This window comes from Falco peregrinus, chromosome 15, assembly GCF_023634155.1.
Source record: "Falco peregrinus isolate bFalPer1 chromosome 15, bFalPer1.pri, whole genome shotgun sequence".
In the NCBI taxonomy this organism is placed as follows: domain Eukaryota; kingdom Metazoa; phylum Chordata; class Aves; order Falconiformes; family Falconidae; genus Falco; species Falco peregrinus.
The window spans coordinates 6,592,531-6,620,089 of NC_073735.1; the positions used below are offsets into that span (position 1 = coordinate 6,592,531).

The 27,559-nt window shown below is 46.6% G+C and overlaps 1 protein-coding gene across 8 annotated transcripts in view; it reads left to right on the forward strand.

The window, feature by feature from the left end:
- The window catches only part of NCAM1 (neural cell adhesion molecule 1), a 150,657-nt gene that overhangs the window by 81,091 nt on the left and 42,007 nt on the right, over positions 1-27,559 (forward strand). For 5 of the 8 annotated variants that reach the window (XM_055819348.1, XM_055819349.1, XM_055819350.1 and 2 more), the window contains exons 2-14: positions 6,316-6,390; positions 7,887-8,105; positions 8,843-8,986; positions 9,867-10,004; positions 10,508-10,625; positions 12,024-12,193; positions 13,040-13,182; positions 19,129-19,158; positions 23,617-23,767; positions 24,359-24,543; positions 24,894-24,990; positions 25,759-25,929; positions 27,127-27,258. In XM_055819348.1, coding sequence (XP_055675323.1) covers positions 6,316-6,390; positions 7,887-8,105; positions 8,843-8,986; positions 9,867-10,004; positions 10,508-10,625; positions 12,024-12,193; positions 13,040-13,182; positions 19,129-19,158; positions 23,617-23,767; positions 24,359-24,543; positions 24,894-24,990; positions 25,759-25,929; positions 27,127-27,258 — 1,773 coding nt within the window. The remainder of the gene's footprint in view (positions 1-6,315; positions 6,391-7,886; positions 8,106-8,842; positions 8,987-9,866; positions 10,005-10,507; positions 10,626-12,023; positions 12,194-13,039; positions 13,183-19,128; positions 19,159-23,616; positions 23,768-24,358; positions 24,544-24,893; positions 24,991-25,758; positions 25,930-27,126; positions 27,259-27,559) is intronic. The other 3 variants (XM_027790350.2, XM_055819352.1, XM_027790353.2) reach the window with 1 other exon arrangement.

Below are 27,559 nucleotides of genomic sequence, written 5' to 3' on the forward strand. Positions count from 1 at the left end.
GTCGCTGCAAATCAGGGAACTCCTCAGTGTGTGACTTGTGCTTTTGAATGAAGGTTGAGTTTATGAAGCTGCTAACGTAGCAAGCTTGGACAGAGCAACTTGGAGAAAAATCATGATGATGCCTGTCGAGGTACTTTACGTGACTGTGATCTCCTGAATTACGAAGAGGTTGGGACAAACAGGTAATTCTGTAAGGCCCTGCAAGAGTGCTCTTGATAGGATGGTTGGGTTGCTATAGAATGTCTGCTATGCCCAGCCCTCTGTTTAGAGGGCACTGGAAGTACTGGGTGCCCGTTTGGAAGCTGCTGCTGAGGTTCCTAGGTTTCTGTTAGCTTGGCACTAAGATGGAAGTGTGGCATTGCGTTGATGCAGAGCACTGTCATGGTATTCGTAGGCATGTTTAAAGCTGGACCTGTGTGTTCTCAGGTATGCCCCATACAGGTGTGCAGAGAATACAGACTCTGCGGAGCGTCCCTGTTGGGTCGAAAGAATTAAAGAGGAAGGTTCCGTGCTTGGGTGGAAGCTCCGCAAGTCACCTGTTGTACAGGACGTGAAAGGAGCAGAACAGGCAAGAGCAGCAGGTACCCTCACAAGCAGAGCGCGCTGTAGTGACTCCAGTCTGCCGTTCCAGCCAGCCTGGCACTGTTACTGATGCTCTGCACTGTTTTCCAAGCCGGCTTAATACTCGAGCACTGCCTGCCAGTGGCTGTCGCCTTGTCACTGTTTAATAGCAGCGTTCTACAAGGCACTGACGTTTTAAAAGACCAAATCGGTGCTTCTGACAGCAGCAGTTTGTTGAATGACGTTATGCAGTTTTTCTGGCGTAAGGTAAATGAAGTGTAAAGGGTGTGGATTCACGTGTGTCAGCTCGCTCTCTCTCTTAGAATAAGCATTTGAGGGGAGGCCTTTTTTTGTTTGTTTTTACAGATTCTCCTTTGAGGGAAGTAAATAAATGCTAGAGGAGAGATGAAAGCAGGGAGAGCATTTTAAAATAGAAATACACAGGCTGTCCCAGCAGTATGATAGTGACCCAGACCACGCACACGTGAACGAAGAACCACTGAGGCACAAGCTTGTAGCATGTTACCTGCCGCACAGCTACGTGTAAATTTGCTAAATTTGCTAAATTTGTCCCGTTTCCTAATGTGCGGTAGATTGCCGAGCTCTGTTGCTTTTCTTCAAACAGTGTGAAGGCAATACTGTGTGTTGCTGAGCCCCTTGAGAAGATGTGCTCGAGGAGCATCCTGGTTGTTTTGTATGCGGCGCAGAGATAACAGGTTTTGAGTGTGATGAGAGAGTCTGTACCGGTGCAGATGGATTGCTAGTAGGGGCACAGTAACGCAGTTACTGTGCTTAGTACAGAGGCGGCAGTCGCATCACTTCTCTGCTTGTGTCTGTTTGCGTGGTGGAACCTGCTCGTGGAGTCTGGTTAGCGGGGAGTGTCTTATCAACGAGAAGGTCTCTCAGGTTAGTATTTTCTTGTGAAAGGGATTAACTAGGCCTTAAGCCACCAGTGATGCAGATCCAATGCTGTATGTTTCAGCAGTCTCCTTCACAAGATACACAGCGTGCATCTGACTGGCCTGATCTTCTCACAGCATCTTGTTCCCAGTATTAGATTAAAGAAACTGAAGTGTAGTGTGGATTTGTTAATATTGGTTCACTGGTTCCTACTACTCACGAGGTCACAGTTTCTGTGTTACAGTGATTTCTGGGCTTGAAAAGTGCATTTCCAGTGTTAGTAATAATATCAGGATGTTTTCTCTCTGCCTCCCTCATGTCATGGTTGAAGGGACTGTGCTGACATACAGGGGACTGTTGGTGAGGAATTGCTGCCCCTGTGCAGAACCTTTCCAGAAATTCTATTACTTCAGCCAATAATTTAGGCTGTTTTAATGATAATTAATAATTTAGGAGATTTAATGATGACTTTGCAGCTGGTGGAGCAGAGGGAGTGCTGACTGAATGAGGCATAACCAAGGATGTCCTTCCTCCTCTTGTTTCTAAGACTTCAAAATATTTGGCCTTCCTGTGTCCCAGGGGTGATTTCTAGGTTTCATTCTTTTGAAAACGTGCCCGTCACTGAAATACCACTGAAGTGCACAGAAGGAGCAGAGCCCCTGCAAAATGTGAGGGGGAACCTGGATGTTGTTGCTGGGCTCCGATCTCCTGCCTGGCCCTTTTGGCCGTTTACAGTCAGATGTTGTCTGGTTGTGCGATTTCCTCCTGTTCTTTGCTTCTACTGTAGCACAGACAGATAAAAATGATGTAAGGTAGAGCACAGGTGCCGAGTTCTGGGTGACAAAAAGCTCAATGCTTTACACAGAGGCTTTTTTCTCATTTCTAGCTATAACCGAAAGCACCTGAGAATGGAACGAAAGGCATTAATAACCAACCCCAGCCTCGGCCACTGCCTTCCCAGCACGCAGCGACTCTCAGAACTGTAGAAGAGGTCCACTGGTATATTTATATAGTGTAGTATGGCCAAAAAAAAAAAGAGAGAGAAAGAGGTATGAATTTATATTACATCTCAGTTAGCTCAAAGCCATGTTCTCAGCACCCCGCTGCTCGCTGGCGGTGCTCGGCTGAGCAGAAGGGAGGTTGATGGTTGGTCTAAATGCCCTTCCCTGGGCTACTCTGGTTTTCCAAGGCAGTGCTGTGGCGGAGTTCAATCACAACTTTATTGTGTTCGCAGCTGATAAAAAGTGCAGGGCTCAGAAGAGTCTTGGACAGGCCGAGAGGGGCTGTAATAAGCCATTACTGGGGGGATCAAGGGATGCTTTAATATCCCTTCCTTCTCGAAAGGCTCTTGGCTAGGCGAGGTATACATAACATACGTGCAAATGTTAGCCAGAACTAGAACACCCAGTGCTCGCAAGCTCTGGTTTCAATTGAATCTTGGCTGGGTTGTTTCTGTTTGCTGCTCTATCCCAGTCTTTTGGGGTGAAATCAGCATTTATCAGTATAGCCTGCTAAAATCTGGTGAGAATAAAACTAGGAAAGTGGCACAGATTATTTTGCACTATTATTATCCGTTTTTGGAGCTCCGCTGGCTCAATCTAATTGCTTCCAGTTTACTTACGAAGAGAAACGCTTTGTGAGGATGGTCGTTGGCTGAAGAAATGTGCTCAGAAACCTTATCAGAAAATCCTCCTACTTCTGTCCTTTTTCAGTGGTGGCAGGCAGCGCTCCTGCGTTCTGTGCGCAGCCACGTACTCACGGTCTAAGCCCTGTGCCTGTTCCCCAAGCCCCGTAAGGAGCGTTGCTGTCGGCACGTACAAACAGGTTTTCATTTCTGGAGCAGTGCGTGTTTCTAAAACACTCAGGTGTGTTTGGCAGCTGAAACTAGTGCCTCTGTGGTCTGGAGGCGAAATTAGCTGCTCTGGGAGAAGGATTTTCGTGCCCTACAGCATGAAAACACGGAGGGTGACAGAGGAAGAATTTGCAGTTAAAGTTGCTCAGAAGTGCTCTGGCTGCGTGGGGGAGAGGGGCGGCGCAATGAAGATGATTGTGTTCTGTGAGCTGATGGCTGCAGTTTTGAAATAAAACCTATTCGTTTTGGCCTCTTGAAAGACATACTTGACCTGGACTTGTTAGGTCGCAGAGCTGCTGCAGCATTAAGCTATAGCTGGCAGAAAGCCCGAATCCAATTACATTTTCTGCCTAATGGGTCATAATTTATGCTATGAAGAAGGCAGTGATGTTACTGGGGGAAAAGAGCACTGGGCATGCTTGGATGTGCATTCTGGGAGGCTGGTTGTAAATGAATGTGAAAATGGGGAGGTACGCTTTCCCTTCTCGCTTGTTCGGTACCAATGTAATCTAAATCAGAAGATAAGCAGTCGTACCGCGCTGTATGCAACACGAGCCAGAAATCTGGTTAGCTTGCACCTTGGCTGTCTAACTGGCTTTGCTGTGGTCATTGTTTCCCCTTACTGTATGAAAACAGGATCATTTTCATAAATTCAGCATCTTTGACTTTTCACTTTTGGTTTCTGGTGACACTTCCAAAATGGTATATTCGTTCTCCTTCGTCTGTTAAATGCTAATCTGTCTCACTTCTGTAAGTAAATAAAGAAAAAATATGGGTGTGTTTTTTTTCAGTAGCAGGACTCCAGATGTAAGCTGTTAAGCTGTGCTTAGGGTATTCGGTTAGGAGAGTTGCCCTACTTCTTGGAGAGCTGCTCAGAGAGGCTGGTTGTTCTTGAAAGCCCAACTTTTAATTTAGGTACCTAAATACAGCTTCAAAACCTGAACTTTACAACTCTGTTGCCAGTGTTGGTTTTTCTTTTTCACTTTCTGAGTGAAGATGAGAAGGCTTTTACAGCAGCAATTTCTGGAGCCCCTGAACTTTAAGAAACATTTAAGTTTTCACCCAGGAGCTCTAAATGTTCTAAATTGTTCTCATTTAGGTGAGACTAAGGATTCTTGGTTCTGTAAATTGAATTTCTAAACAGGAGCCATCACTCACATGCCAAAGCGAAGATCATGAAAGGCAGTTTAATTGATAATTTGAAAACACTCTAAAAAGACCCCATTATTAAAAAGTGCTTGTCTTTTGCTGATGCCCCCAGCTTCTGGAGTGTTCATAGTAGAAACTACTATAATGTCATTCTGGATATTTGCATCACTTGCACATTGCTGTAGCTGCTGCCCAAAGACGTTAACTGAGTTTGTAAATATTGTCTGTGCTCAAATCTAGTTCCATTGTAATGCAGAAGGATAGATGCTTTAGATAGTACTGCAAAGCAGAAATCTGGTCTGGAGGAACTCGGAGGTCTGGGTTTGAGCCATTTAAGATCTCTTTGTAGTACCTTTGCACTCATTCCTCACAGCAGAGAGCTTCCCAGGAAAAGCACCCCAGAATACAGTTCCAAATGTGAAATTCAAGTGTTGGAAAGCTTTGTAGAAAAACAACAACAAAAACGAGCCTGTAGAAGTAGGCTGTTTAGTCCTCACTGCACTGAATCTAATAAACCTTTAGCCTTTTATTATATTTGGCTCTTCGTACTTGCAGTTCTGTTTGGGATTGAATTACATTAAAGTAGTAATAGTTGAGAGAAATGAGATTACCCAGAAATAAAACAGGCTGAATGCAGGAGCTAGAAGGGCAACGTATACTTCATTGAAAAGTACAAGGAAGGTGAGAGTACCTTCAGACAGGACCCATGAGTTGAAGATGTCCAAAGGGAGATGGAAAGTGTCTGAGAATCGTTTAATTTCTTTCAGCAACAGTATCCTCAAATACTCTCTCCAGAATTATTGTCTAACTTGGATTATTTTTAAATTATTCCTTTTGAGGCTGTGCTGGATCCAGTTGTAGGGAGCGCAGAAGGTACAGTATCTTTCACTGACTCCAGACTCCCTCAATTCCAGACAAGCATGTAATAGATGCTTCACTCAGGTCCATGAAACATCTGCTCCGTCTCTGCTGCCAAAACACCTTCAGTCTCTTACTTAAAAATAAACAAAAAGTCAAGAAAACAACACCTAAACCCCACTAACATAAAAGCCAAAGCACTGGTGATACTCCGCGAGAAGGCAGTGGAAGAGACCAAAGCATTGCTAATATTTTCATCTCCGCAGTAGGGGGGAGTTAGGTGAAACGTGCCTGGATGAACTTGGAAGCAAGTCTCAGCCAGGGCTGTGAAGGCAGAAACACAGACTGTCAGTGGTCCTTGCCAGCACATGCTGGAGGAAGTTTCCTTCCAAATCCAGGTGTGCTCTGTCTGCCATAAACATCTCTGGTTTGCTGGCTGTTTGGGCTGGGTTTCTGACTGGAAGATCAGAGTAGAAGATCAAGGACCCAGAGTATGCCAGTGACTTCCACTCTGCATTTGTGATGGTTGGTAACTGGAGCTTGTCTGTATCTGGTATCACACAGAGAAACAAGAAGTTTCCAAACCAAAGATAATTTATATTTGCTGCCAGGATAGGCCTCTGAGCCAGTTCCTGTTCGAATTCAGGAGTCCTTACGGACTGCTTGATGTTCTGCTGTGCACACTAAGCGTGCTTCCTAGTATTGCAGATCTGAATGCAAATCAGCCCTTTCTGTGTCCTTCTGTGTGTTTTATAAAGGGCTGGAAGCAACTCTGAACAGTTAGCAACTTCTTTTGTGTCCTTAGGGGTCCCCGGTGCTGTACATGCGAATAAATACTGATGAAGCGCAATGCTCATGAAGCCAAGAATGCCTCACCCTGTGCTCATCCATGGGATGAGTAAAGGAGCCACGGGGATTGGAAGGCTGGCAGAGCTTTTTTGGTGAAGACCACTCCTATTGTCTAACCATATTCTGCACGCTCGTTTCTTTTCCAGCCTCTCTACAAGTGGACATTGTTCCAAGCCAGGGGGAGATCAGTGTTGGAGAATCTAAGTTCTTCTTATGTCAAGGTGAGTGATGGCTTGTGGCATCAGGTGTCTATCTGGGTGTGCTGGGAAGGTCAATCAATGTATTAACTTTGGGATAAAAGCTCCAGTGCCAGGTCTAGCTGCAAGATGTCTTGCTCTTTCTTTCTCCTATGCCCTTATGATTTGTAAGACAGAGCAACAAAGGCAACACATGCTGTTTACTGGAAACAGTAAAATCATTCTCCTTTGAGAGCTGGCAGTGGAAGGCAGCTCCAGCAGATGGATTTTAAAATGAAAAAAACAGGTACTGAGGCATCGTCTCTAAGCTTGAGCAACAGCCACAACAATGGCACCTTGCATCGTTCCACGGCTCCTTGATGTATTGAATTTAGAATTAAGGTTCTGCTTTTTCAAATTACTTCTCTAATTGAGTACTAACAGCAGTAATGGCAGTGCTAGGTGACTCGAGAGTTGGTACCTCTGCAACTAAGGATTTAAATGCTGCTGAAACCCTACATCTCTTGTGACGCAATTTACTGTTTGTTCAGGCCACCAACTACCCCAGGCCCTTCTCCCACACAGTGTGCTGCAGCGCTGACACAATCCGTGTGCCCTAAAGCAGGTCCTACAATTTTACGGCATTTTCCAAATCAGCATCCCCATGTCTTCTTCAGAGCTTCTCCTGAAAGCAGCTGGCCTGGTTCCTAATGGGAAGACTCAGTATGTTGGAGCACTGACACGATAGTGTTCTGAAGCGTGACAGGTTGCAAATAGGCGCTATGGTGAGCTCTGGGAGCAAAATGCCATGCAAGGACCACACTTCCTCAGGACCATATTGACTGGGACAAGTAATGAGGTCATCTGATCCAGGAGTGCTTAACTGCAGAATAACTTGTTAATGCTAGTGCTTTAATAATGAAAGTATACTCTGAGCAAGTGCTGCTGTGATGATATTTGTAATTGGAAAACCGTGGGATCAATTAAAGCCCCTCCAATAATAGGTATTTGTCCCAAATAACAAAGCCACACTGAGGAATGCAGAGATGGGAGCTGCAAGCGACAGGGTGGAACCACTTAATAACACTTCTGATTAACGCTGGATGCAGCAGGAGGTTTAAGCTGCTCAGCGCCAGAACTGCTCTACAGCAGTGTCACCGTTTTGGTATGCACAGTAGCCCAGCCTGCAGATACAGGTATTTATTGAAAACATGATGGAACTGAAGCAGGAAGACATTTCTGGGGCTGATCTGCATAGCGGAGGGACTGGGACATGGGACCTCAGAATGCACAGAAGGCCGGTCTGCGCTAAGATGCGTGTCCCCCTTTAGATTATAAAACCACCCTAATACCATTTTTGCAGGACAGCAGCTGACCATTCACAGTGCTGTGAGGGAGAGTTTTCTTTGCTTGCTTCTCAGGTACAGAAGCCCTTCCCCTGGGTCAGTCTTCCGCATAGTGCTGCTGGTTGTATTTAATTCCCTCGTTGCAGATGTGTTGAGAACTCATTTCAATTTGCTCTTTTCTTTTGTTGTCCCTAGTGGCAGGGGAGGCCAAATACAAAGACATTTCCTGGTTTTCTCCTAATGGTGAGAAGCTGACGCCGAACCAGCAGCGCATCTCAGTGGTGCGAAACGATGACTTCTCCTCCACCCTCACCATCTACAACGCCAACATCGATGATGCTGGCATCTATAAATGTGTTGTCAGTAGCGTGGAGGAGGGAGACTCCGAGGCCACCGTCAATGTGAAAATTTTCCGTAAGAGAGCGTCTCCGAGGCTATTTTTCTGGTCTGCTTTGCACATACACATGAGACACGATTAGGGAGGCAACCGTTTCACCTTCCTAGAAAAGGCTATTTTTAAAGGGGAAGAAGGAGGGTGAAAAGAAAGGGGATGTTGAGAAGATGCAGCCTTCTCCTTGCTTGGTTTTGAGGGGTACGTGGGAGCGGACCTTGGCCTGTCGGGGCATTACCAGCATGTCTGCTGCTTACATTCTTCTGAAAGACAGGAGAGCAAGGGGTAGAAGGAGAAGATTCCAGCACATTGTATATCTGGGAGGAGTCAGCAGAGAGCTCAGCGTTTGCGGATGACAGATGTGCTGTGAGATAAGGCTAGCGTTCAACCAAGAGGATCACGCATTCAGAAGGGTTATAAGCAGCCATCAGCGTGTCGCCCAGCGGAGCCGTGATAGCGGCTTCCTCCCCTTCCTGCCGGGCAGCTGAGCAGTTCCAAGTTCACATCTTCTCTGTGCGGTGTGGACAAACTGGTGGGCTGGGTAGAGTATTGAGTCGGCCCACTGATAAGCCTGGGAGGCAGGGCTGGAAAACGGGCTTGCTGCGGTGCGGTGCAGTGCGTGGCATCATGCACACCCTTATCCTCCCCTCGGGAACAAGAAGAACCCTAGAGAACGTCTCCTCTGGGGTTGCTTTGCTTTCCTCAGCTGGGGAGCACAGCTGAGAAAGCTGCAGTGACTTTCTCCTTCCATTATTTTCAGAAAAGCTGATGTTCAAGAATGCTCCTACTCCGCAGGAATTCAAGGAAGGGGATGATGCTGTGATTGTGTGTGATGTGGTCAGCTCACTGCCTCCTACCATCATCTGGAAACACAAAGGCAGGGATGTTATCCTAAAAAAAGATGGTAAGGCACAGGAGGTGTCTTGGTGCTTGTCCATTCGAGGGGGGTCAAATGTCCATCTCCCACCAGGGCTCAAATTATGCTCATCCAAGATGTTCAGGAGAACAAAACGGTGGTGGTCACAAGGGTAGAGAGAAGCAATTTGTACCCAACACCAGATCTTAGGATGTGAGTTTAGTTACTCAAGGTGCTGTGGTTTGGCAACGGCAGAGCAATAACGTTCCCACAGAAATGCCCATCGGGCTTTGACGCTGTAATAAGCCAAGGAATGCTAGAAAAACTTTTCAGATGAAAGAAATGCCATCAGAGGGAAAAGCTGCACGTTGTGACACTCTCCAGTCTTCCTAAGGAAAAGGGGCTAAAAGCTCCTTGCAAGGATCTTTCCTTTTCTTTGAAAATACTCCAGCTGTCATGCCCAGAGGGGCTTTTTACTGGCAGAGGGGGCTCCAGACCCCTGACTCCAGCGGAGCATTGGTGCCTCAGCTGGGTTTCCCACATCTGCTTGTTGCAGGCACAAGGCAACCGTAGTAAGACTCAAACTCTGCCACCCTTGGGCAAGAGGGGCAAGTTTCAGTTTGCTTCTTGTCTGATAGTAATTAAATATAAACCTGTTTGTGTGTGTATATTTATTGGTTTATCTCTCGGTGTGTACTTGCAGTATAAAGCACCCGAGCAGTTTGCCTGCTAAGCCACATCAGGCTTTTTTCTTGGCCGTGTCGGATCCAGTTACAGCAGCGTCTCCATTAAATGATGGAAAGGGAAATTTTGTTGCACTAAGCCTTGTCTCAACCCAGAAGGGACGAGGAGTGGAGAAGAACCTGTTACCTGCAGTGAGCTTTCCTGAGGATCCTTTGATGAACCTTCCTTTTGTTTTTTTTTCTAGTTCGATTTATAGTCCTGTCCAACAACTACCTGCAGATTCGGGGAATCAAAAAAACGGATGAAGGGATATACCGCTGCGAGGGCCGGATCCTGGCTCGTGGAGAGATCAACTTCAAAGACATTCAGGTCATCGTCAACGGTGAGCAGCTTAGGCTGAGGCTAGTACAGGGGCAGGGTATGTAGCACCTGCACTCCAGGCTGCTGATGGAAACGTTTCTTTAGATTCACACTCACAATCCACCATCAGCTTGCTAATTTTTCTCTGCTGTGTCAAATAAAAATGTCCATGAAATTGACTGAGTGTTTATCAGATGTTTATAGGAGAGTCTCATGTCAAGAGAAACCTTAAGTGTCTCATGACTTCGAGTGAGGTATTGATCTCGTTGGGACTTGCAAGTGGTTTTGTCCACAATACTGATTTTCTGCGTCTCCCCACCCCCTGCCCTGCCTTCCCTGAGCCGATTGCTTTGGAGAGCTCATACATCAAACCTGCTGGTGGAAACCTGCGGGTGATGACAGAAGGGTTTGAATTACTCGTGACACCTGTGTGTATTGCAGAGATTTACAGTGAGCCTTTCAGGGCTCGCTCTCACTCACATCTTCCCTCCTTTCTAACTTGAATGTGGATTCCTTCTCTTCTAGTACCTCCTTCTGTGCGCGCCAGACAGAGCACTATGAATGCCACCGCCAACCTCAGCCAGTCTGTCACCTTAGCGTGTGATGCTGATGGCTTTCCTGAGCCAACCATGACGTGGACAAAGTAAGATGCTGTGTGCAATGTCCTGATTGCGTGTGAGCATGGATGTTTTCACCAAGGCCTGGAAAACCAGGCTGGAGGGAAAGCAGCGTTTTAACTGGAGTAAGATTAATTCATTTTTCTCACAGGAGAAAGATTGGCCTCATAATGGAATTGCAGTTCGCTTCTGTTGTGGGTTAACCCCAGTAGGCAGCGAAGTACCACACAGCCACTCGCTACATGTCCCTCAAGTGGGATAGGGAAGAGAATCAGAAGGGTAAAATCCAAAAACTCACTGGTTGCAGTGAAGACAGTTTAGAATAAATTTTTTGAAAAGCTGTGCATGCAAGCAAAACAAAATAAGGAATAAATTTCCTACTTCCCATCAGCAGGCAGGTGTTTAGCCAGGTCAGCTGTCCCCGCTGTATCCCCTCGCAGGCAGGGCAGGGTGAGAGACAAAGCCCATTGTGTGTATACTGTTCAGCAAGAGCTAAAACATCCTTGTGTTATCAATGCTGTTTTGGTCACAGACCCAAAGCATAGCACCATATGAGCTATTGTGAAGAAAATTAACTCTATCCTAGCCAAAACCAGTACCGCTTCCTGGAAAAACCAAGAATAACAGTAAAAATAGCATTTTTTTTTTACTGACCCATTGCATCCTTTGTCAAGCTGCAAATAGAGGTGAAGCTTCGTGCTGTCCCGTGGTCAGTTTATTGTCATCTGCACTGGTGGGGAAACTTAGGCAAAAGTGGATGCTGTAACTTGCATTTGTCATGCCAGAAGATCCACATCTAAAGTCTTCCTCTTCATTCCATCGGGTTTAAATTTCACTGTCAGGCAGTGATACAGACTTGAGGTATGCTCTTCTGGAAATTGCCTAGCCTTTGGTGAGTGTTACAAGGACAAGCTGTAATGTTGAAAAAGCTGACGACAACTTGGAATACTGCCTTGATATGCAAGGACAGAAGTCACCTTCAGTGGTATTTATAGCTCCTGCATATAGAACCATAGAATGGTTTGGGTTGGAAGGGGCCTTCAAGGGACTTCAAAGATTCCACCCCCCTGTCATGGGCAGGGACACCTTCCACTAGATCAGGTTGCTCAAAGCTCCATCCAGCCTGTCCTTGAACACTTCCAGGGATGGAGCATCCGCAGCTTCTCTGTGCTATGATGTGTAGGCTACAATGTGTGTCAGGAGGTGAAAGGTTTAGCTGCCAGGAGCCCTGAAGCAGGAGGAATTAGGAATAGATCAAAAATGAAAAATAATTAAAAAAAGATTTGTGGCCCATAGGAGAAGGAAAAGGTGGTGGTCCCCCTCAACCTGAGGAGTGTCAGTGTAGTCACGCCGTTCTAGAATTAACAAATAGCCTCTGATTGCTTCTGCTCCCCAGCACAGCCAGTGTGCTTTGTGCCCTGCAGGGATGGAGAGCCCATAGAAGAGGTCGATGATGAAGAGAAATACAGTTTTAACTACGATGGGTCTGAGCTCATCATCAAGAAGGTGGATAAGAGTGACGAAGCAGAATACGTCTGCATTGCTGAGAACAAGGCTGGCGAGCAGGATGCCACCATTCATCTCAAAGTCTTTGGTAAACATGCTTTTCCCATCCCCCCTTTCCAATCCAGCTGGCTATTGGTAGCTCACTATTTCAAGCTGGAAGTAACCTACTTACCCCAGTTAACTCCTGATGTGGCTTATCCAGAGGTGCTTTGTTCCCAAGTAATGCTGTGCTCCTCTGCCATCACGCTAGACAACACATCTGCGTGTGTGCCTGAAACAGATGCCAACTGCATTCTGCTGCTTCTCTGACAGAAGAAATTCAGTCCTGTGCAGGCGGTGCTGTAGGATTCACACGCTATTTGAAATATCTTCCAGGCCCAGAGGGCTGGATCCTAATCCAACCAAAGCTGCTATTAAGGAGGGCTTTAGCACTTCAGTGGGACTTTCTATAACCTGGATGGGGAGGTGAACTCCACCCCACCGCTGTATGAATGACCTCAGGCCTGCGGGAGTCAATCGGCAGCTTTCCTACCTTCCGTGAATCTGGAAGTGTTAAGGAATATAATTCTGTCCCATCCCTCTGCAACCACTTGGCAAAGCTGCTTATCAAAAGGCTAATTTGGGGCAGAGAAAGTAGACAGCGAGGTGGAAGACTTAGCTCATAATCCCAGGGACTGATCATTTGTACACTGGTAAATGGGTTCTACTGCAGACATATTCTAGTCCTCTGACGAGCCTCAGCTCTAATCACATGTAGAAGAGATGTTCTAGTTCTGCAAGGAGGTACCCTCTTCTCAAACGTCACTGCTCCCTTCCCCATTTGGCAGTAAACTTGTGCCAGTTTCTTCCCAGTGCTGCTTGTTTCAAATGTTGCTGTTGACAGGCAAGCTTCATTTTGAGCATCAACTCAATGAAGGTTGCTTTTTCTTTTCAGCAAAACCCAAAATCACCTATGTGGAGAATAAAACAGCCATGGAGCTGGAGGATCAGATAACGCTGACCTGTGAGGCTTCTGGGGACCCAATCCCTTCCATCACTTGGAGAACTTCCACCCGGAACATCAGCAATGAAGAGAAGGTATAACCCTCCCCAAAACTGTGGTCTCAATTTGCTGGGATCAGTGCAGCTTGTACCTGCCTGCCTCTGCTGATCCAGAATGCATGACAGCCGCACGCAGCTGCACATGGAAATCACGGTGATCCCCCTCTCCGTAGTGCGAGCACGTGTGGTCCTGCACAGACTGTCTGCTAAAGGGTCAGAGCCGCAGCTGAAGTAATGCCGTAGGTGTCCTCGTGTCCAGGAGCCATCTCACTTTATAACAGCTGAGGATATGCTTTTTAATTCCTGCTGGTATCGCTCTGAGTTGGATTAACTTGAAAAGCAGCAGGCCCTCGACGCTTCTCAGAGGAGTGTCCAAAGGGACCTGCAGTTGCAGGAAGCTTGTGAAAGGGTTTGTCTCGCCTGTTTCTAAGCCGAGAGGTGGGAATGAGCACCGATTCCAGTGTTGTCCGTGCTGTCATCAAGATGATGAAATGATCTGGAGGGTGGCAGGTGGAGAGGTGTGGGCTACTATCTTTCAAAGATGCAGTGGACCAAAATGAGCCTGTTAATTCCTTCTTGCCCTTCTGTATTGTATTCTAACACTGCATGTATCAGAAGCACAAAAGCCTGGCTGCCTTTGTGTTCACCTGTTTTGTTGATCATGTCAATACCATTTTCTTCTTAAAAGGCAAAAATAATTAGCAGTTTTTCTTTTTAAAAAAGAACGCTGTTGTTTTCTTATTTCTTTGCCACAATTCCCATTTACTAGATTAGATTAGGATGTGCTGTAATTCTGTAGATATTTCATAATAGTTGCATAGGATGATCAGGAGGCATAGGTTAGAGCCAAAGAAGTTGGAACAACAAAAGTTGGAGTAAGGAGTTGTTGCTTATTAATAATCTTCTAATAACAGGGTGGTCAAGGCTCAGCTAACTGGGACCTACTGGGGGTTCTGACTCAATGTGAAGCTGATAAACTGTGAAGGTCTTAAAGCCACAGAGGTAGCCACTGCCAGCCATCCACACAGCTGCCATTCTGCACTGTGGCCCCCTAAATGAACATTTTTAATTGCTTCTGTAATGTCAGCTCTTCACCGTGTCGTTCATGTGTAACTTACTCGTCGGGGTGCCAGAGTTTTTCAGCCTTAATTCTTTCTTAACACCTTTTGGATTTGAGGGCTAGTGTAAGTCCCTGTAGCATTTAGAGGGAGATTTCCATTGCCTTCAAAAGTCGTTGGCTTGGGCTCTCGCTGCAGCGTGACAGGGTGAGGTTATTGATGGTTTTGTCTCCGTCTTGGAGGATGGTAGGAGGAACTAAGTGCTCTAGTGCTTCTAGCACTGGAGTTTGGATTGCAGCCATGGAAAAGAGCTTTGACAGGGAGAAGAATATAAAATTTGAAATTACACTAAATCAAGTAGAAGTTGGTAGGAGAGCCTGTTTGCCGAGAGTCCCATCTGTCCAGCCCAGTTAAACTAACAAGATCTCAGTGGCAAAACTGCTAACCATTTTTGAGACATTCATATATCCTGCTTGATGCTGTTAAGCTGATGATCAACATTCAGCAAAATGTTAATACTCTAGTAGTTTCTTCTGTAGATGAGGGGGAAGTTAAAGGTTTGAGGTACTACCATATGTCTCATGTACCAGTTCAAACCTTCAGGGCAAAGATTTTTTTATCATGTACCATGCACTTTCTAGGCAGGATTTATTTGTGTGTGTGTGTGTGTGTGTGTGTTGGTTTTTTTTTTTACTTTCTCCCATTCCCTATCTTGTGCTGCAAGGTTAGGTGAATGGTACAGAAGTCCAGTAAATCCTCAGGGCAAAATAGCTCTCATAAACATTCTACTACTTGTATCACCAAATGCGTGTATTCAGTTTACTATCCACTTGCTGTCTCAGGGTAGCACAGGGAAATGGATGCTCTTTGATGTGGGACAAACAATACTATTTTTAAATTATCAAGCCCTACTTTTGAATAAGTTTTAGGTACTTGGAGGCATTTGTCTTGCTATATGTTGTTTACTTTAAAAATCTGGACTGAAGTATGATTACAAAAGGTCTAGAGGTGTCTTAACTCCTGTGAACATCTGGTACTTCAGAAAAACCTACTCAAACCCACAATTAAACAAACAAAAAAACCCCTCTTTGGCTTAAAGGTTTTTTCCCCGCTCAGTCTTTGCCCACGAGCAGAGGTAGTCTGAGGTGTGAACAAGGGGCAGGCAGCGCTATAGCCCAGAAGCCTCAGCCGACAATGTCACAACTGTTTCAGCATTCCCACGCGCTCCTACCTGCTGATACCCCAGCATGTGCAGCAAAAGATCCTCCTCTCTCTGGCTATGCCCACATAACGTGGTGCCCCTTGGTCAAACGATCTTTTGCTTTGGGGATGGTCTGCGAAGGTAAGTGCTTGTGACTGTGCTCGAGCAACATCAGGTGGTTAACAGCTGTATGCCAACACCGCTGAGCAGACCAGACCTCCAGATCCTGGCATGGTAGAAGCTTCATCTTACTAGTAAGCTGGCAGCTTGCATTCTTCTGCCTTGCAGAGAGCGCATGTAAAATGAAAAATACGTATTTTAAAAGATTGCTTATATTTGGTTTACTTCTGTTGTGAGTGTAGGAACATGCTACTTAAGGAGGAACTTTTGCCCCATCAGTCTGAGATTCCTGTCCATTGCTACTGCAGAACATACCAAGAACTAAGGCATCTGGAGAGTCATCAGCATGACGATTTGAAATGGTTTGGCTTTGTCTTTCCGCAGGTATTTACTGCGGTGCCGTTGTAGGGAGGAGGAATGCTTGCTCTTTGAATGATGCCAGATGTAAGGCTGATGCAGCCAGCATGCCATATTGCTCACCACCTTCAGTATGATTCATGCCCTTTTAAGAGACGGTTCTTCTGTTGCTCCCATAGAATCTAACTGAATCAGCAAACACAGTTTCCACCTGTTGTGTGTTGGTCAATACAGGTTTTTTACAGTTGTAGTGCAGGGGTGAGCGTGTTTCCCGTCAGACTTGGAGGAGGCAGTTGCTAACGGCTCTCACACGCGCTTGGAGGAAGCGGTTGCGGAGGCAGTCCCGGGTTTCTTGCCCAGCAGGATAGCTCAGCGTGCGAGGAAGGGGAGCAGCAGCGGGGATGCGGTTAGGCAGGTGTTTGTCACCTTGCCAGGGCTGCCTGCAGGTGTGTCTGTGTCAGGTCTCACTGGGTGCTGCTGCCCGGCCTCCCATGCTGGCTGTCAAGACCTGCGTCACGTTAACCGTTTTCCCTACGGCAAGTCAGAAATAAAGTGGACATTTTCTGACCAGAATAAAGGAATCAAAGAACGGAGGAAGAGATCATCTCTGGTATTCTTCCTCCTTTATCCTAACTACAGTTTAACTTGGGAAGTGGCCTTGTCCACCAGTGCTGTCCCACAAGGTTCCCTGTTCCTAAACTAGGAAAATATGGAAGTATGACTTCTGAATGGATCAGAGTTCGAGGGCCCCCCTTAGCAGGTGACTGGTGTCCTTTAACAGGTGACTTTTCGGTCACCCCTCTTGACAGGTGAATTACACCGCTGCATTAGGCTGCACTGAAAACCATCCAGTGCATCCTTCCACTTATTTTCTGGGTTACTGTTACTGACCAGTAGCCTCTATCAACTCTGTGGTGTTGGCAGCTGAAGCAAATAGAGAAGTTGTTTCAAGTTTAGAAATCTTTAGATGAAAACAACACGATTGAATTCCAGCAAGGTAAGGAGTGCCTCTTTGCTAGGACAGAAGCGTCGGGTTGCCAGTGTTGCAACAGCGTGCTAGGGTGGAATAGCCAGAAGATGAGAGGAACTCGTTCGCTTGCACAGCTCACACTAGGTCAAATTTAGCAGTGAAATAATTAAAAAAAAAAAAAAAAAAAAAAAAAAAAAAAAAAAAGAAGGTGAAATACAAAATAGAGAAGAGCCAAATATTCTGCTAATGCAAATGAGCATTGTAATACCTTCAGCAAAGATGTGCTGCAGCAGATCTAATGTTTCCAAATTTAACTTAGGTTTAATTTCCTGATGTTTTCTTCTTTTAAGTGGACTATATACCCTGAATACAATGCCCTGTCTTAAATCTGTGTTGTACTTTGTATCGTATGAGAGGTACATGGGAATATCTTTGGATTCAGTGATCCAGGGAGTAAACTACCTTGGCAGTTCCCAGGAACTCTCTTGCAACTGAAGATGTTCCCATTTAACAGCTTGCTTCCAAAGGGAAGACACCAGCATGCATGAGGCAGTTCCCTGCACGGTGCTGACTTGAGTTTGTGTCTCTTTGTTGTTGTGATGAAGGAGAGTTAGTATGAAACTCTCCAGGATGGAGAATATGGTTCTGCCTTTTTTTTTATTCCCCACACCCGTGAACACAATTACAAAGAAACAGTGAACTCTAGGAGCGTGGGGACAGGCTTTTCTCCTCCTTCGGCTTCCTTTAGGTTGACAGGTACTTTTTATCAAAGGATAAAAAGACATCTCTTTTTTGTTTGGTTGGTTTTGGTAGGGTTTTTTCGGAGGGGTTTTGTTTGTGTAAGGTTTTTCTGATTTGGTTCTTGGTGTGTTGGGTTTTTTTGAATCCCTCTGTGCTGACACCACAGAGACAGCGTACAGTATTGGAAGGGGACTGGCATGGGTATAAGCGAGGCAGTTCCCTGGCTAACCTGGTTCAGGTACAGGGAATGCTACATCAGAAAGGGCTTGTGCAGAATTCTCACAGTTGCCTCTTCGGCTTCCAGTGAACTTGTGCAAAGCAGGATACATATGCACAGAAAGGATCAGACGATGGGGGTATCCTAGCCCGTGCAGGTGTCGGTGAGCTTCTTGTCAGGTAGCATCACCTCAGACCTCTAGTTACAAGCAAATAACTCGCTTTTATCAAGGATGTTTTAAAATGAGGCTGTCTGTACCATATGTTAATACTTCAGTCTCACAGTGTTCACTAGAAGCACTGTGGAAGCAATACTGTGCTTTTTTTATTCTCATTTCCTAAGCTTTCATCTCCATTTCTGTAATGTCGCTCTCGTGTACGCTGTTACATCCACACGTCAGCAGTGCTTGTGCCTCACGTTCAGTACTGCCATCATGGCTGTGATATTAGCAGGTGATTTTTGACTCCTGAACTGAAACGGATCCAGTTGAAATAGAGACCAGAAGAAAAATATTTCAAAGATAAATCGTAGAGGGGAAACGGAACCCGGCAGCTTTGGTCTTTCTGATCCACAGTGAATATGGTCCACACTGTTGGTGGCTTTCCCTGAGTGGGAAGCGTAATGTTTATTGGTGAGGTTTGTGCATGTTTCACTGATGCCTGTTGTTCGGTTGTCCCAAGCCCACTAAGGGTGCCCACATCCCTCAGTAATGAGCTGGACATCAGCAACTGGCAGTACAAGGTTCTGCCCTGCCGTCTCCCATCCCGGGTGGACGTACTGTTTCCATGCGTGCAGCTCAAGGTCCCCTACTCCTGGCACAGTATGCATGTGAAAACGTGTACAAATGCATGATCACGTTAACGACATGAGCCTTAATGTTAATCAGTGTGTGTGGGTGGCTAACAAACCAGTGTCAGAAAACCAGTTCCGTAACTTATCTTTGCAATGTAGTGACCTACGTCATGGGAATCACTTCCCCAGTACGCTGGGAACAGGTTTCTAGAAATGGTGAGATGTGGCAAGGGAAATAGTCACTCGATATGTAAAAACAGAGGCAGTCTTCAGTTATCATTAGCTTTCGTTTAATCACTTTAAGACCGATTTCTAGGATATGAAATTTTGAATGCAAATCTAAATTGAGGTTATATTGGGAAATGGAAACTGTGATCACCCCACACACATGAGAGATACAACTTGGAGCCTGCATGTGCATAGAACGCAATGTGGTGCATACACTATGATACGTAAAAGCAACCTTTGATAAACTTTTATTGCTTTTTTTTCTGTTGTTGTTGTGTTCTATATCTGTTCTCTCCAGGCTTCATGGACCCGGCCCGAGAAACAAGAGGTATAAGATTACCAGACCTTTAGCAAACTTCTTAGTTTCTTGGTTTTGGTTTTTTAAAGCATTAGAGATTAACAAATCTCTAGTCCAGTAACCGCACCAACTAAACCAGTATTAATAATACGAACAAATTAAGTACCAATACGTAAAAGAAACAGCTTATAGAGTTAGAAGTTGCTTGGCATGTAGTAATGCGTTTTTGGATGAGCAAACTAGTTGTGTTGGGAGTGAGTAACTCTGGTTGTCGCCTTAAAAAAAAAAGAATTAAAAATAAAAGCAAGTGGAAAAATCTAACAAATACTGCTTTCACTGTTTTCTTCTGTGCTACCAGTTTAAATCATATCTTCTTCTAGAGTTCTAAGAATCAGCAACAGCATGTATTCTGAAAAAGTATTTTTTTTCCAAAGATAGCCTCTTCTGCTCCAGCCAACTCATCTGTTTGCTCATGGTACTCCTTAAGTTTGACCTTCTCTTAAAGGACAACTGCATCATGTTCCATTTCACAATCAATGCAGATAAATCTTTCGCAACTTAAATTTCTCCAGAAAACACTCCAAATTGCTAGATTATTATTTGCCTTTGATTTGCAAGGGTCGGTGAGGGCGTGTGGGATAATGCAGTAACTCAGTTTGGTGCGAGTATGGTTTGTTGCTGTTTTATTTCACATTCAATGTTGTATTTAAAAAGTAATAATAACAACTTAGCTTTATGCACACCTGATTTTGTAGTGTTCTTGCTTCAAAATGGACCGGAAAGTATGTTTCCAAGCAAATAATAGGGGTCAGGCAGACAACAAAATTAGCTACCAGAGCTGGGTGACTCATATTTCTACCTTTGGGATCAGCTTTGTGGAGGCTTTGGGTATCCTGAATTTTTTTTTTTATTTGTAAGCTGTCTTAAAGCAGAGGCTAGTGTGGCCTAAACTAAGTGAACCTCTAACTTAAGCACCATCCACCTTGGTGTCATATGGGGCCGAGAAGGTGCTGCCCCTTCTTCCTTCAGCCTAATCTGTTGGGATAGATGAATTGTGGCAAGTGAAGGCATCGGATATTCAGACCAGTTTGCATTGAAGAATTTGGAATTTGAGTAGTTGCATCTCTTCAGGCCTCATGTTAATTCCCGTTATAGTTGTCTCCGTCTGTCTGTGCACACCCCACCCCACCCCCCGCAGTGTTTTCACTGTGCTCTCTGTCTCAAGCTTTTCATTAATATGAACGCTAATACTATTAAGCTTGCTGTCTCTACATTTCTTGCTGCGTCTGTGTCTTAAAATATCCAGGTGGGGGTTCTGTGAGAATGTTGTTGAAGCTTGTTGTTGCAGCCTGTGTAGACAAATCTTTAAAACAGCCACCATGGGGTCTTCCAGCAGCGTGTTCAGTTCTGGGGACGCTGCGGGAGCGCCTGGCAGTACGTGTTTCACTGCTGCTCGTGCGGTAGCTAAAGTAAGGAAGTCGCCGAGTGCAGTCGCAGCAGCATATGTGGGTGTTAAATCTTGCTTTCCTTGCTTTGGAGGCACAGTTACAGCTGGCTGCTTCTTCCTCTAAACCACAGTCAGCTCTGCTTACTGTGCACGGTCCGTAACGTCCCAGTTCACTGTTAGGTCCTGCATATACTGGAGAATTGTTGAAAGTCGTATTAGCAGCGTATGCTAGCACACCCCCCCCCCCTCCACATTATCACCAATAGATGCTAAACAACACAGTTACAAGCAAAACTGCACCACTGCTACACCACAAACTGGCGATGCCTTTCTGGTGACTGGGAATTAGTGGAACCTGGCAAATATTAAGAGCGTAGATGAGTTCTGGTTAGTGCAGCGTGAGCCCAGAGCTGGGAGAGACCAGTCATCCTCCTTCATGGCGTTTGTAGCTGTGGTCAGGGTTTCCCGGTGCTCTTTGTAGTGGTGTCCGCTGTGTGGGAAGCGGGTGAGGAGGAGATACAACTGCGTGAAATTAAGTCATGGATACTTGTTTGTGAAAGGACTGACAAGTGCAGGAGGTGGAGGAAGAGGGGTAGATGCATTTCCTACTTGTCTCTCCTCTTCCCCTTTGGCACTGAAGTGTTGAAATCTAGGGCAGCTTTGTGCGTAGTGACCGTGTGCCACGCGGCATTGTCAGGACTTGGAGAACACCCGCAGGTACCTCGGGATAAGTTGTAGTCATTGGCAAAGGAGAGAACCACCGTACCCTTTTCCGTAGAGTGGCGGTTGCTACAGCATGAGTTGCTGCCTGTGCCCCATAGGTTGTCTCCCCATTACTATGAAGCGGGTTTTTTATCCCAAATCCTTGAAATCAAAGAGGCTAAGAAAAGGGATTACAACTGTCTACCTCTGGCTCACAAGTTTCTAGCTATCTTACGTCTCTAATAGCTAGGGATAGTTAGCATCTGATGGTCTGAGATATGACTAAAGAAAACTAGTAGTGTGCTTTTTTGAGCAGGCATTTTTCTCTTCCTTGGAGTTTTTTTTCCCTGATCTTTCTTTTTCTTTACTTGTGTCTTTTGCATTAAGAAACAGAGCTTCATCTTCAGAGTCGGTTATGATTTTACCATGACTGCCTAGCACTCTTTTGTTTGTATCAGATTTTGACAAAGGGAGTAAAAGGCATGTGACACTGGATGTAAAATTACCTTTGCTGTAATGATCACGTGCTGCTGTTTTGCCGTGTTTATACTTTTGCCTGCTGACGGGGTCACAGACAAGTATTTAGAATATTCGCCCAACTCACGAGCTACAAGCAGCTGGGAACCTTGCAGGTCTGGAGTCTTTTGACGTTTGCAGATCCTACTGCAGTAGTTTCAGAAGTGAGCTGGGTTTTGGAGGTAAATCACAGGTCAGACAAAAGGGTAACAGTACAGTCAGCCAGTGAAGAAAAATAAAAGCAGAATTTAATCGTATAAGTTACCACAGCGGACTAATGTCTTCTTAAGGGATCCTTCTGTGGTTCTGGGGAACGAGGCACACAGCGTCCCATGCACATGAAATAAAGAACCCTTCCCAGCAGCACAAGGGACCAAGCACAGGAGGAGGAGCGGGGTTCATAGCTTGTGGCAGTGGTCAGGGATCGCAGCAGACCTGCGTGCAGAGTAGAAGAGAGAAGAATAGCCTTAATTGTTTGCGTGGAAAAAAGATCCTGTTGCCGTGCATGTGGAATTTGACTAGCTCAAATGGACTGATATTCAGAACTAACAGACATCATCACATTCACTTGTTAGAAACGTCATCAGTCTTGGAGATTGAGACCACTAGCTCAGAACAGAAAGGGGCTTCAGGCCTGGAGGATGTGACCGCTTGAGATACCAGAGGTGTACTTGGTGCTACAGCTCAGTGCGTTTGGCTGTTCAATGTCCTCAGCGGTTTTACTCATAATCTCAGTACTTGTCCTGTATTTCCCATGAAAATGAATGCTCTTGGAGCATTAATTGCGTGAAGGGTGGCAGGCTGCAGCAGCAGGCACAGCCATGAGGTTACCTAACGTATTTGCTTGTGCTTGTGCCACTTTGGAAACTAGGTGAGAGACTTGGTGCTTTGAAGCTTCCAAGCTGAAGCACAAGGACCAAGAGCTTGCGCAGGCACCAGGGCGAGGGAGGGGTCCGTGCCCTGGTGTGCTTTGTGTATTAAGAGAGCACTTGGGCTCTGGTCACAGATTGGACAGGGGAAAAAAAATACTTACAGGGGAGGGGATTGCTGGTGGCTGCAATCCCTTTGAGCAGATGGTAGCCTGAATTTTACATTCTTTGTCTCTGTCATTGACCTCTCCACGCTCTTTTGCATGTGGGAGCAATCTCTACGCTGGCAAAGAACCAATGGAGATTGCTCTAGAATTTTCTGAAGGTCACAAGACCTTGAAGCAGGGTTGTCTCTGAAAGGCTCACAGTTTTCTTGCCCTCTTCACTGTATCTTGCTCTTTTCAGTGAAAGTTCAGACGAAAAGTTCTGAGCTTTCATTTTGTCTGGCTCAGCTCTGAGGTCTGGATCGTTTCTTATTGATGCCGTTTCAAGGACATTGAAATAAAACAGGTATCAGAGGGAGGAGAGGGGGGCCTGAATTCTCTGAGCAGAAACACTGTAGCCATCGGGGAGGTTTTCTACAAGAGCGTGCTGGCAAAAATTGTTAACCAGAGCTGGATCCCTACAGTTCTCATTCTGGGAAGGAGCTTGATGCTCTCCAGCTGTCCTCTAGACATGTAGTAGCTTCTGATACTTTGGTCCTTCATTTATTTTTTTTCCCCTTTCCCTGAGTGCTTTGAATAACTGTGGTTGGCACTGTGTGACAAGGAATCTTCTTGTTGCTTTCGGAAATGCCTCTCTGTGCCCGTGATTTCACCTGGCCTCAGGTGATCGCTTCCGAAGCGCTGAGCACTGGAGGGTTGGTGTGAGGTAGACTTGCATTTGTTCCCATCCCTTTAGTCTGCACCACAGGCTCAGAGCTCGGCCTCTAACTCTCTTTTCCTTTCCTGCCAGACCCTGGATGGGCGCATCATAGTACGTAGCCATGCCCGGGTGTCGTCCCTGACTCTCAAAGAAATTCAGTACACAGATGCCGGAGAATATGTATGCACAGCCAGCAACACCATCGGGCAGGACTCCCAGGCCATGTATCTTGAAGTGCAGTGTAAGAAGTGGAGGATGGGGCGGGGAGGGTGTTCATGTGTTTAGAGTGGGAACTGTTTGGATTTCTTTTTGCTGGGATGAGGATGAGACTGAGGCACCTACGGCTACGGGGATGTGTGTTGTTTAGGTAGAGGGCATGGGAAGCAACTCAGTCTGAAATAATTTTGTTGGAGATACTGCTGTGTGCATCCATGCAAGTGTTTGCTCTGGTGTCTCCAGCTGGGATACTGTTGCACCTTGGGAAGGTTACGGGCCATGAATCTACCGCTGCCCCGTTCGCTGGGCGCATCAGAGTTCTTCCTCAGGAGAATTTCTGGTACGCACTTCCCTAGATGCAGAGCATGCTGTCTGCTCCTCCTCCCACACTGTTAGGAGCAGCCTTTGGGACTGAGCAGGTTTCCTCCTTATGTCCTTCAGCAAAAGACACCACCCCGTCCCCCTACGTGAGAAGACAGTTCCCGTCTCCTATATTGGATTCCCTTCTCCCCATTAACGTGGACCCCAGCCAAGGGATCCTTAAAGTGAGGCTGACTGGGCTACTTCAGGAGACTTTCTGGCTCAAATTGCCTTCACAAATGTGTCTGTCTTTCAGATGCCCCCAAGCTTCAGGGCCCTGTGGCTGTCTATACCTGGGAGGGGAATCAAGTGAACATCACCTGTGAGGTATTTGCTTACCCCAGTGCTGTCATCTCCTGGTTCCGGGATGGACAGCTGCTTCCTAGCTCAAACTACAGCAACATCAAGATCTACAACACTCCATCAGCAAGCTATCTGGAGGTGAGGAAAAGCAGGGAGGGGAGAAGGCAGCCAGGAGGGCTCAGTGCTATCAAATCATTTATGGTCCTGATGCTGAAGGCGTTAAGCCTTTTGCCAGAGCACCCTATTGGTAGACAAGAAGTTGTGTGGTGTTTCTGGCACGTAAGCGCTAAGAAAATCAGGTAATAGAAGGCGCCACCCCCTCCTTGCCTTTGACTTTCAGCCCAGCGCAGTTCTCCCCTCTGCGGACAGCCCGGGGAGGGTTCGCACGCGCGCTTTATGGCGGCTTCTCTCCCCAGCAAAATGCAGAGTGCATTGGCAGAGTGAAAAGGGATTTCTGATCCGAGCATGAGCCTTCATTCCTTCCACAGGTGACACCAGACTCTGAAAATGACTTTGGGAACTATAACTGCACTGCTGTGAACCGCATTGGCCAGGAGTCCTCAGAGTTCATTCTTGTGCAGGCAGGTGAGCATCCCAGGCAGGGAGATCAGGAAATGCGTGTGCCACCCTTGAGCTGAGGTGACAGCGACCTTTTCTAGTTTGTGTTGGTGGGGCAGCAGGAGAGCCAGCGTCTACTTTCAAAGAGACCGTTCATCGATTTTTGTGTTGGGATGGGTTGTAGATAAAAAGATCCTCTGTATCTCTGTTTCCTTGTTTCTGAAGGCTCTCATTCTTCTCCGCGCTTCCAGTAGACTTTTAACAGAGCTGTGACCTCTGATTTCTGACGGCCATCGCATGCGTGCCTATGTGTGCACGCGTGCTTCTCGAAATCAGCAACATACCCCTAATAGTGTACAAACTAGAGACCGCAGAGCGCTCCGTACCAGCCAGAGGCACCTGGTGTCTGACTGCCTGACAGGCTGGGAGGGCCTCGGGTGTCCTCTCGGGGCTGCCAGAGAGACGGATTTAGGAATGGTCAAGCTGCTGGCTGCAGGGACAGAACAGCCTCCGGGATGCTCTCACTGCTCTGCTGTGGTTGAAGAAGGTACTATAAGTCTCTAGCCTCTGAGAGGAGAGACAAGGTGAAGGTCTCTGCACTGCCTAATTAGCATTCTTAAAAGCCCTTCTACCGGTCTTCCCCTCCTGAGGGAGCCTCAGGCCGACCATTCTCTTCTCCTTCGTGAGGCCGTGACAAGGGTGTGTTTGATATTCCCAGTTTTCTGTTTTCTTTACCGCTGGAGCTTGTTTCTCGCCGTCTTCTGTATCACTGGTTGTTTCCCCTTCCTCCCCCAGATACTCCGTCCTCTCCTTCCATTGACAGAGTGGAGCCCTATTCCAGTACTGCCCAGGTGGAGTTCGATGAGCCTGAAGCTACCGGCGGGGTGCCCATCCTCAAGTACAAAGCGGAGTGGAGGGCACTGGGCGAGGGGGAATGGCACTCGAGGTTGTATGATGCCGAGGAAGGTAGGATGACAAAACAAGACGTTACCACCCCCACCTGTGTCTCAAAGCCGGAGCGGAGCGTTCCATAGCTTTGCAATTTCAGCTCCTATATTAAGGCTCCAGGCAAGTTCTTAAAAGTTGCCTTTGCAGTGACACTGTGAATTTCCAGCTGGACATGAGGGCTCTGCTGCGCTGGTAGCTCCCGGTGTGTGACAGGGCACCAGCCTTCTCCGCCTGTAGAGTGCGTGTTGCAGCACTGTACGTCCCTGTGTCCCTTGCTCGCACCAGCCTGTCTGAACAAGGTGAAGAACCCTGTGCCCAGTATGGAATGAGGCTGGCTGGCAGCGCCGTGCGTCCTGCAGCGTCAAGCCTTGTCTGTCAGCCCCTTTAGGTCCCCTTCTCTGTCCCTTGGAACACAAATCCTCCTATTCCAGAAGCAAGTCTAACTGCCGTTACACCCTGTCTTGTTAGAGCAACCTGTAGGAATACACACTGCTTAAAATGTCTCCTGAAGTCCAGTAAACAAAAGAAATTTTGATTCAGGAGAACTGTGAAGAACAGAGTTCTATTTCAGAGCTGAATCTTCTACCGCCAGTCCTGGCTGGAACCGGGATGATTATTCTAGGTCCCCATTGGAGTGAGGTGGTCTTAGCTAGAGCCAGGTTTTTTCTCGTTTCTCCTTTCGTGTCTGTGCAGGAAAACGAGTGCTTCTTTCTGTCTTCATGTCATGATGACCCCACAGCCGTTTCTTTCCATGTCTTACGTAGTGTCTGACCTCCTTAGAGATTGTTAAAGGAGAGAGATGGGTTTTGCCTCTGCTAAGGGCTTTGCTTTCAGTTGAGTCATGCAGCCCAGCAGATGAGCAGTCCTGGGTGGTACGTCTACTACAGCCAGAGCCCCACACGACAGTGGTCTTGAAGAGCTTTATTCAGGAAGCTCCTTGGCACAGGCCAGGGGCTGATGCCCTCTGGTGTGGACCAGGAACTCCGCTGCATCCCCTCGAGAGAGGCTGTGGCAGCGCACCCCTCGGCAGCTGGCTGACACCCCGCTGGCAGCTCTGACCTTTCTCTTGGTCCGCACTGTTTGCGTGAGGCTGGGCCCAGGAGAGAGCTCCGTTACGTGGGGTGGGTGGCACAAGTATATGATAGAAACACGGCATTTACTGGTGACCTAGAGCCTGAGCCTGTCTTTGCTTTTCCTCCCTTGTTTCTGCAACAGCAAATGTGGAGGGCATGATCACTATCACTGGCCTGAAACCTGAAACAACCTACTCTGTGAGACTGTCTGCGGTCAATGGCAAGGGCGTGGGTGAGATCAGCCTGCCATCCGACTTCAAGACACAACCAGTTCGTAAGTAAAACTGTATCCTCCCTCTGCCTCTCTGGCTCTCTTTCCTTGCATCTTTCCAGGGAATCTCTGCCATGCATGGATGACACCTTCTTCTCTTGCAGACCTTGCTGCACCCTTTGTTTTTGTTGTGCTTTTTGATCGTAGTGAATTTCATTACTAATTAAAAATCTTCTTTGAAGGTAGGAGGCAGAGGAACTGTTTTATTTGCGCTAGTTAGTGCCCTGCGTTACTAGTATAAACTCTGTATTGTCGAAGGGAAGGGGCTACGCTGTGGAGAGTTTTAGTAAGAAAAGCAGTGAGC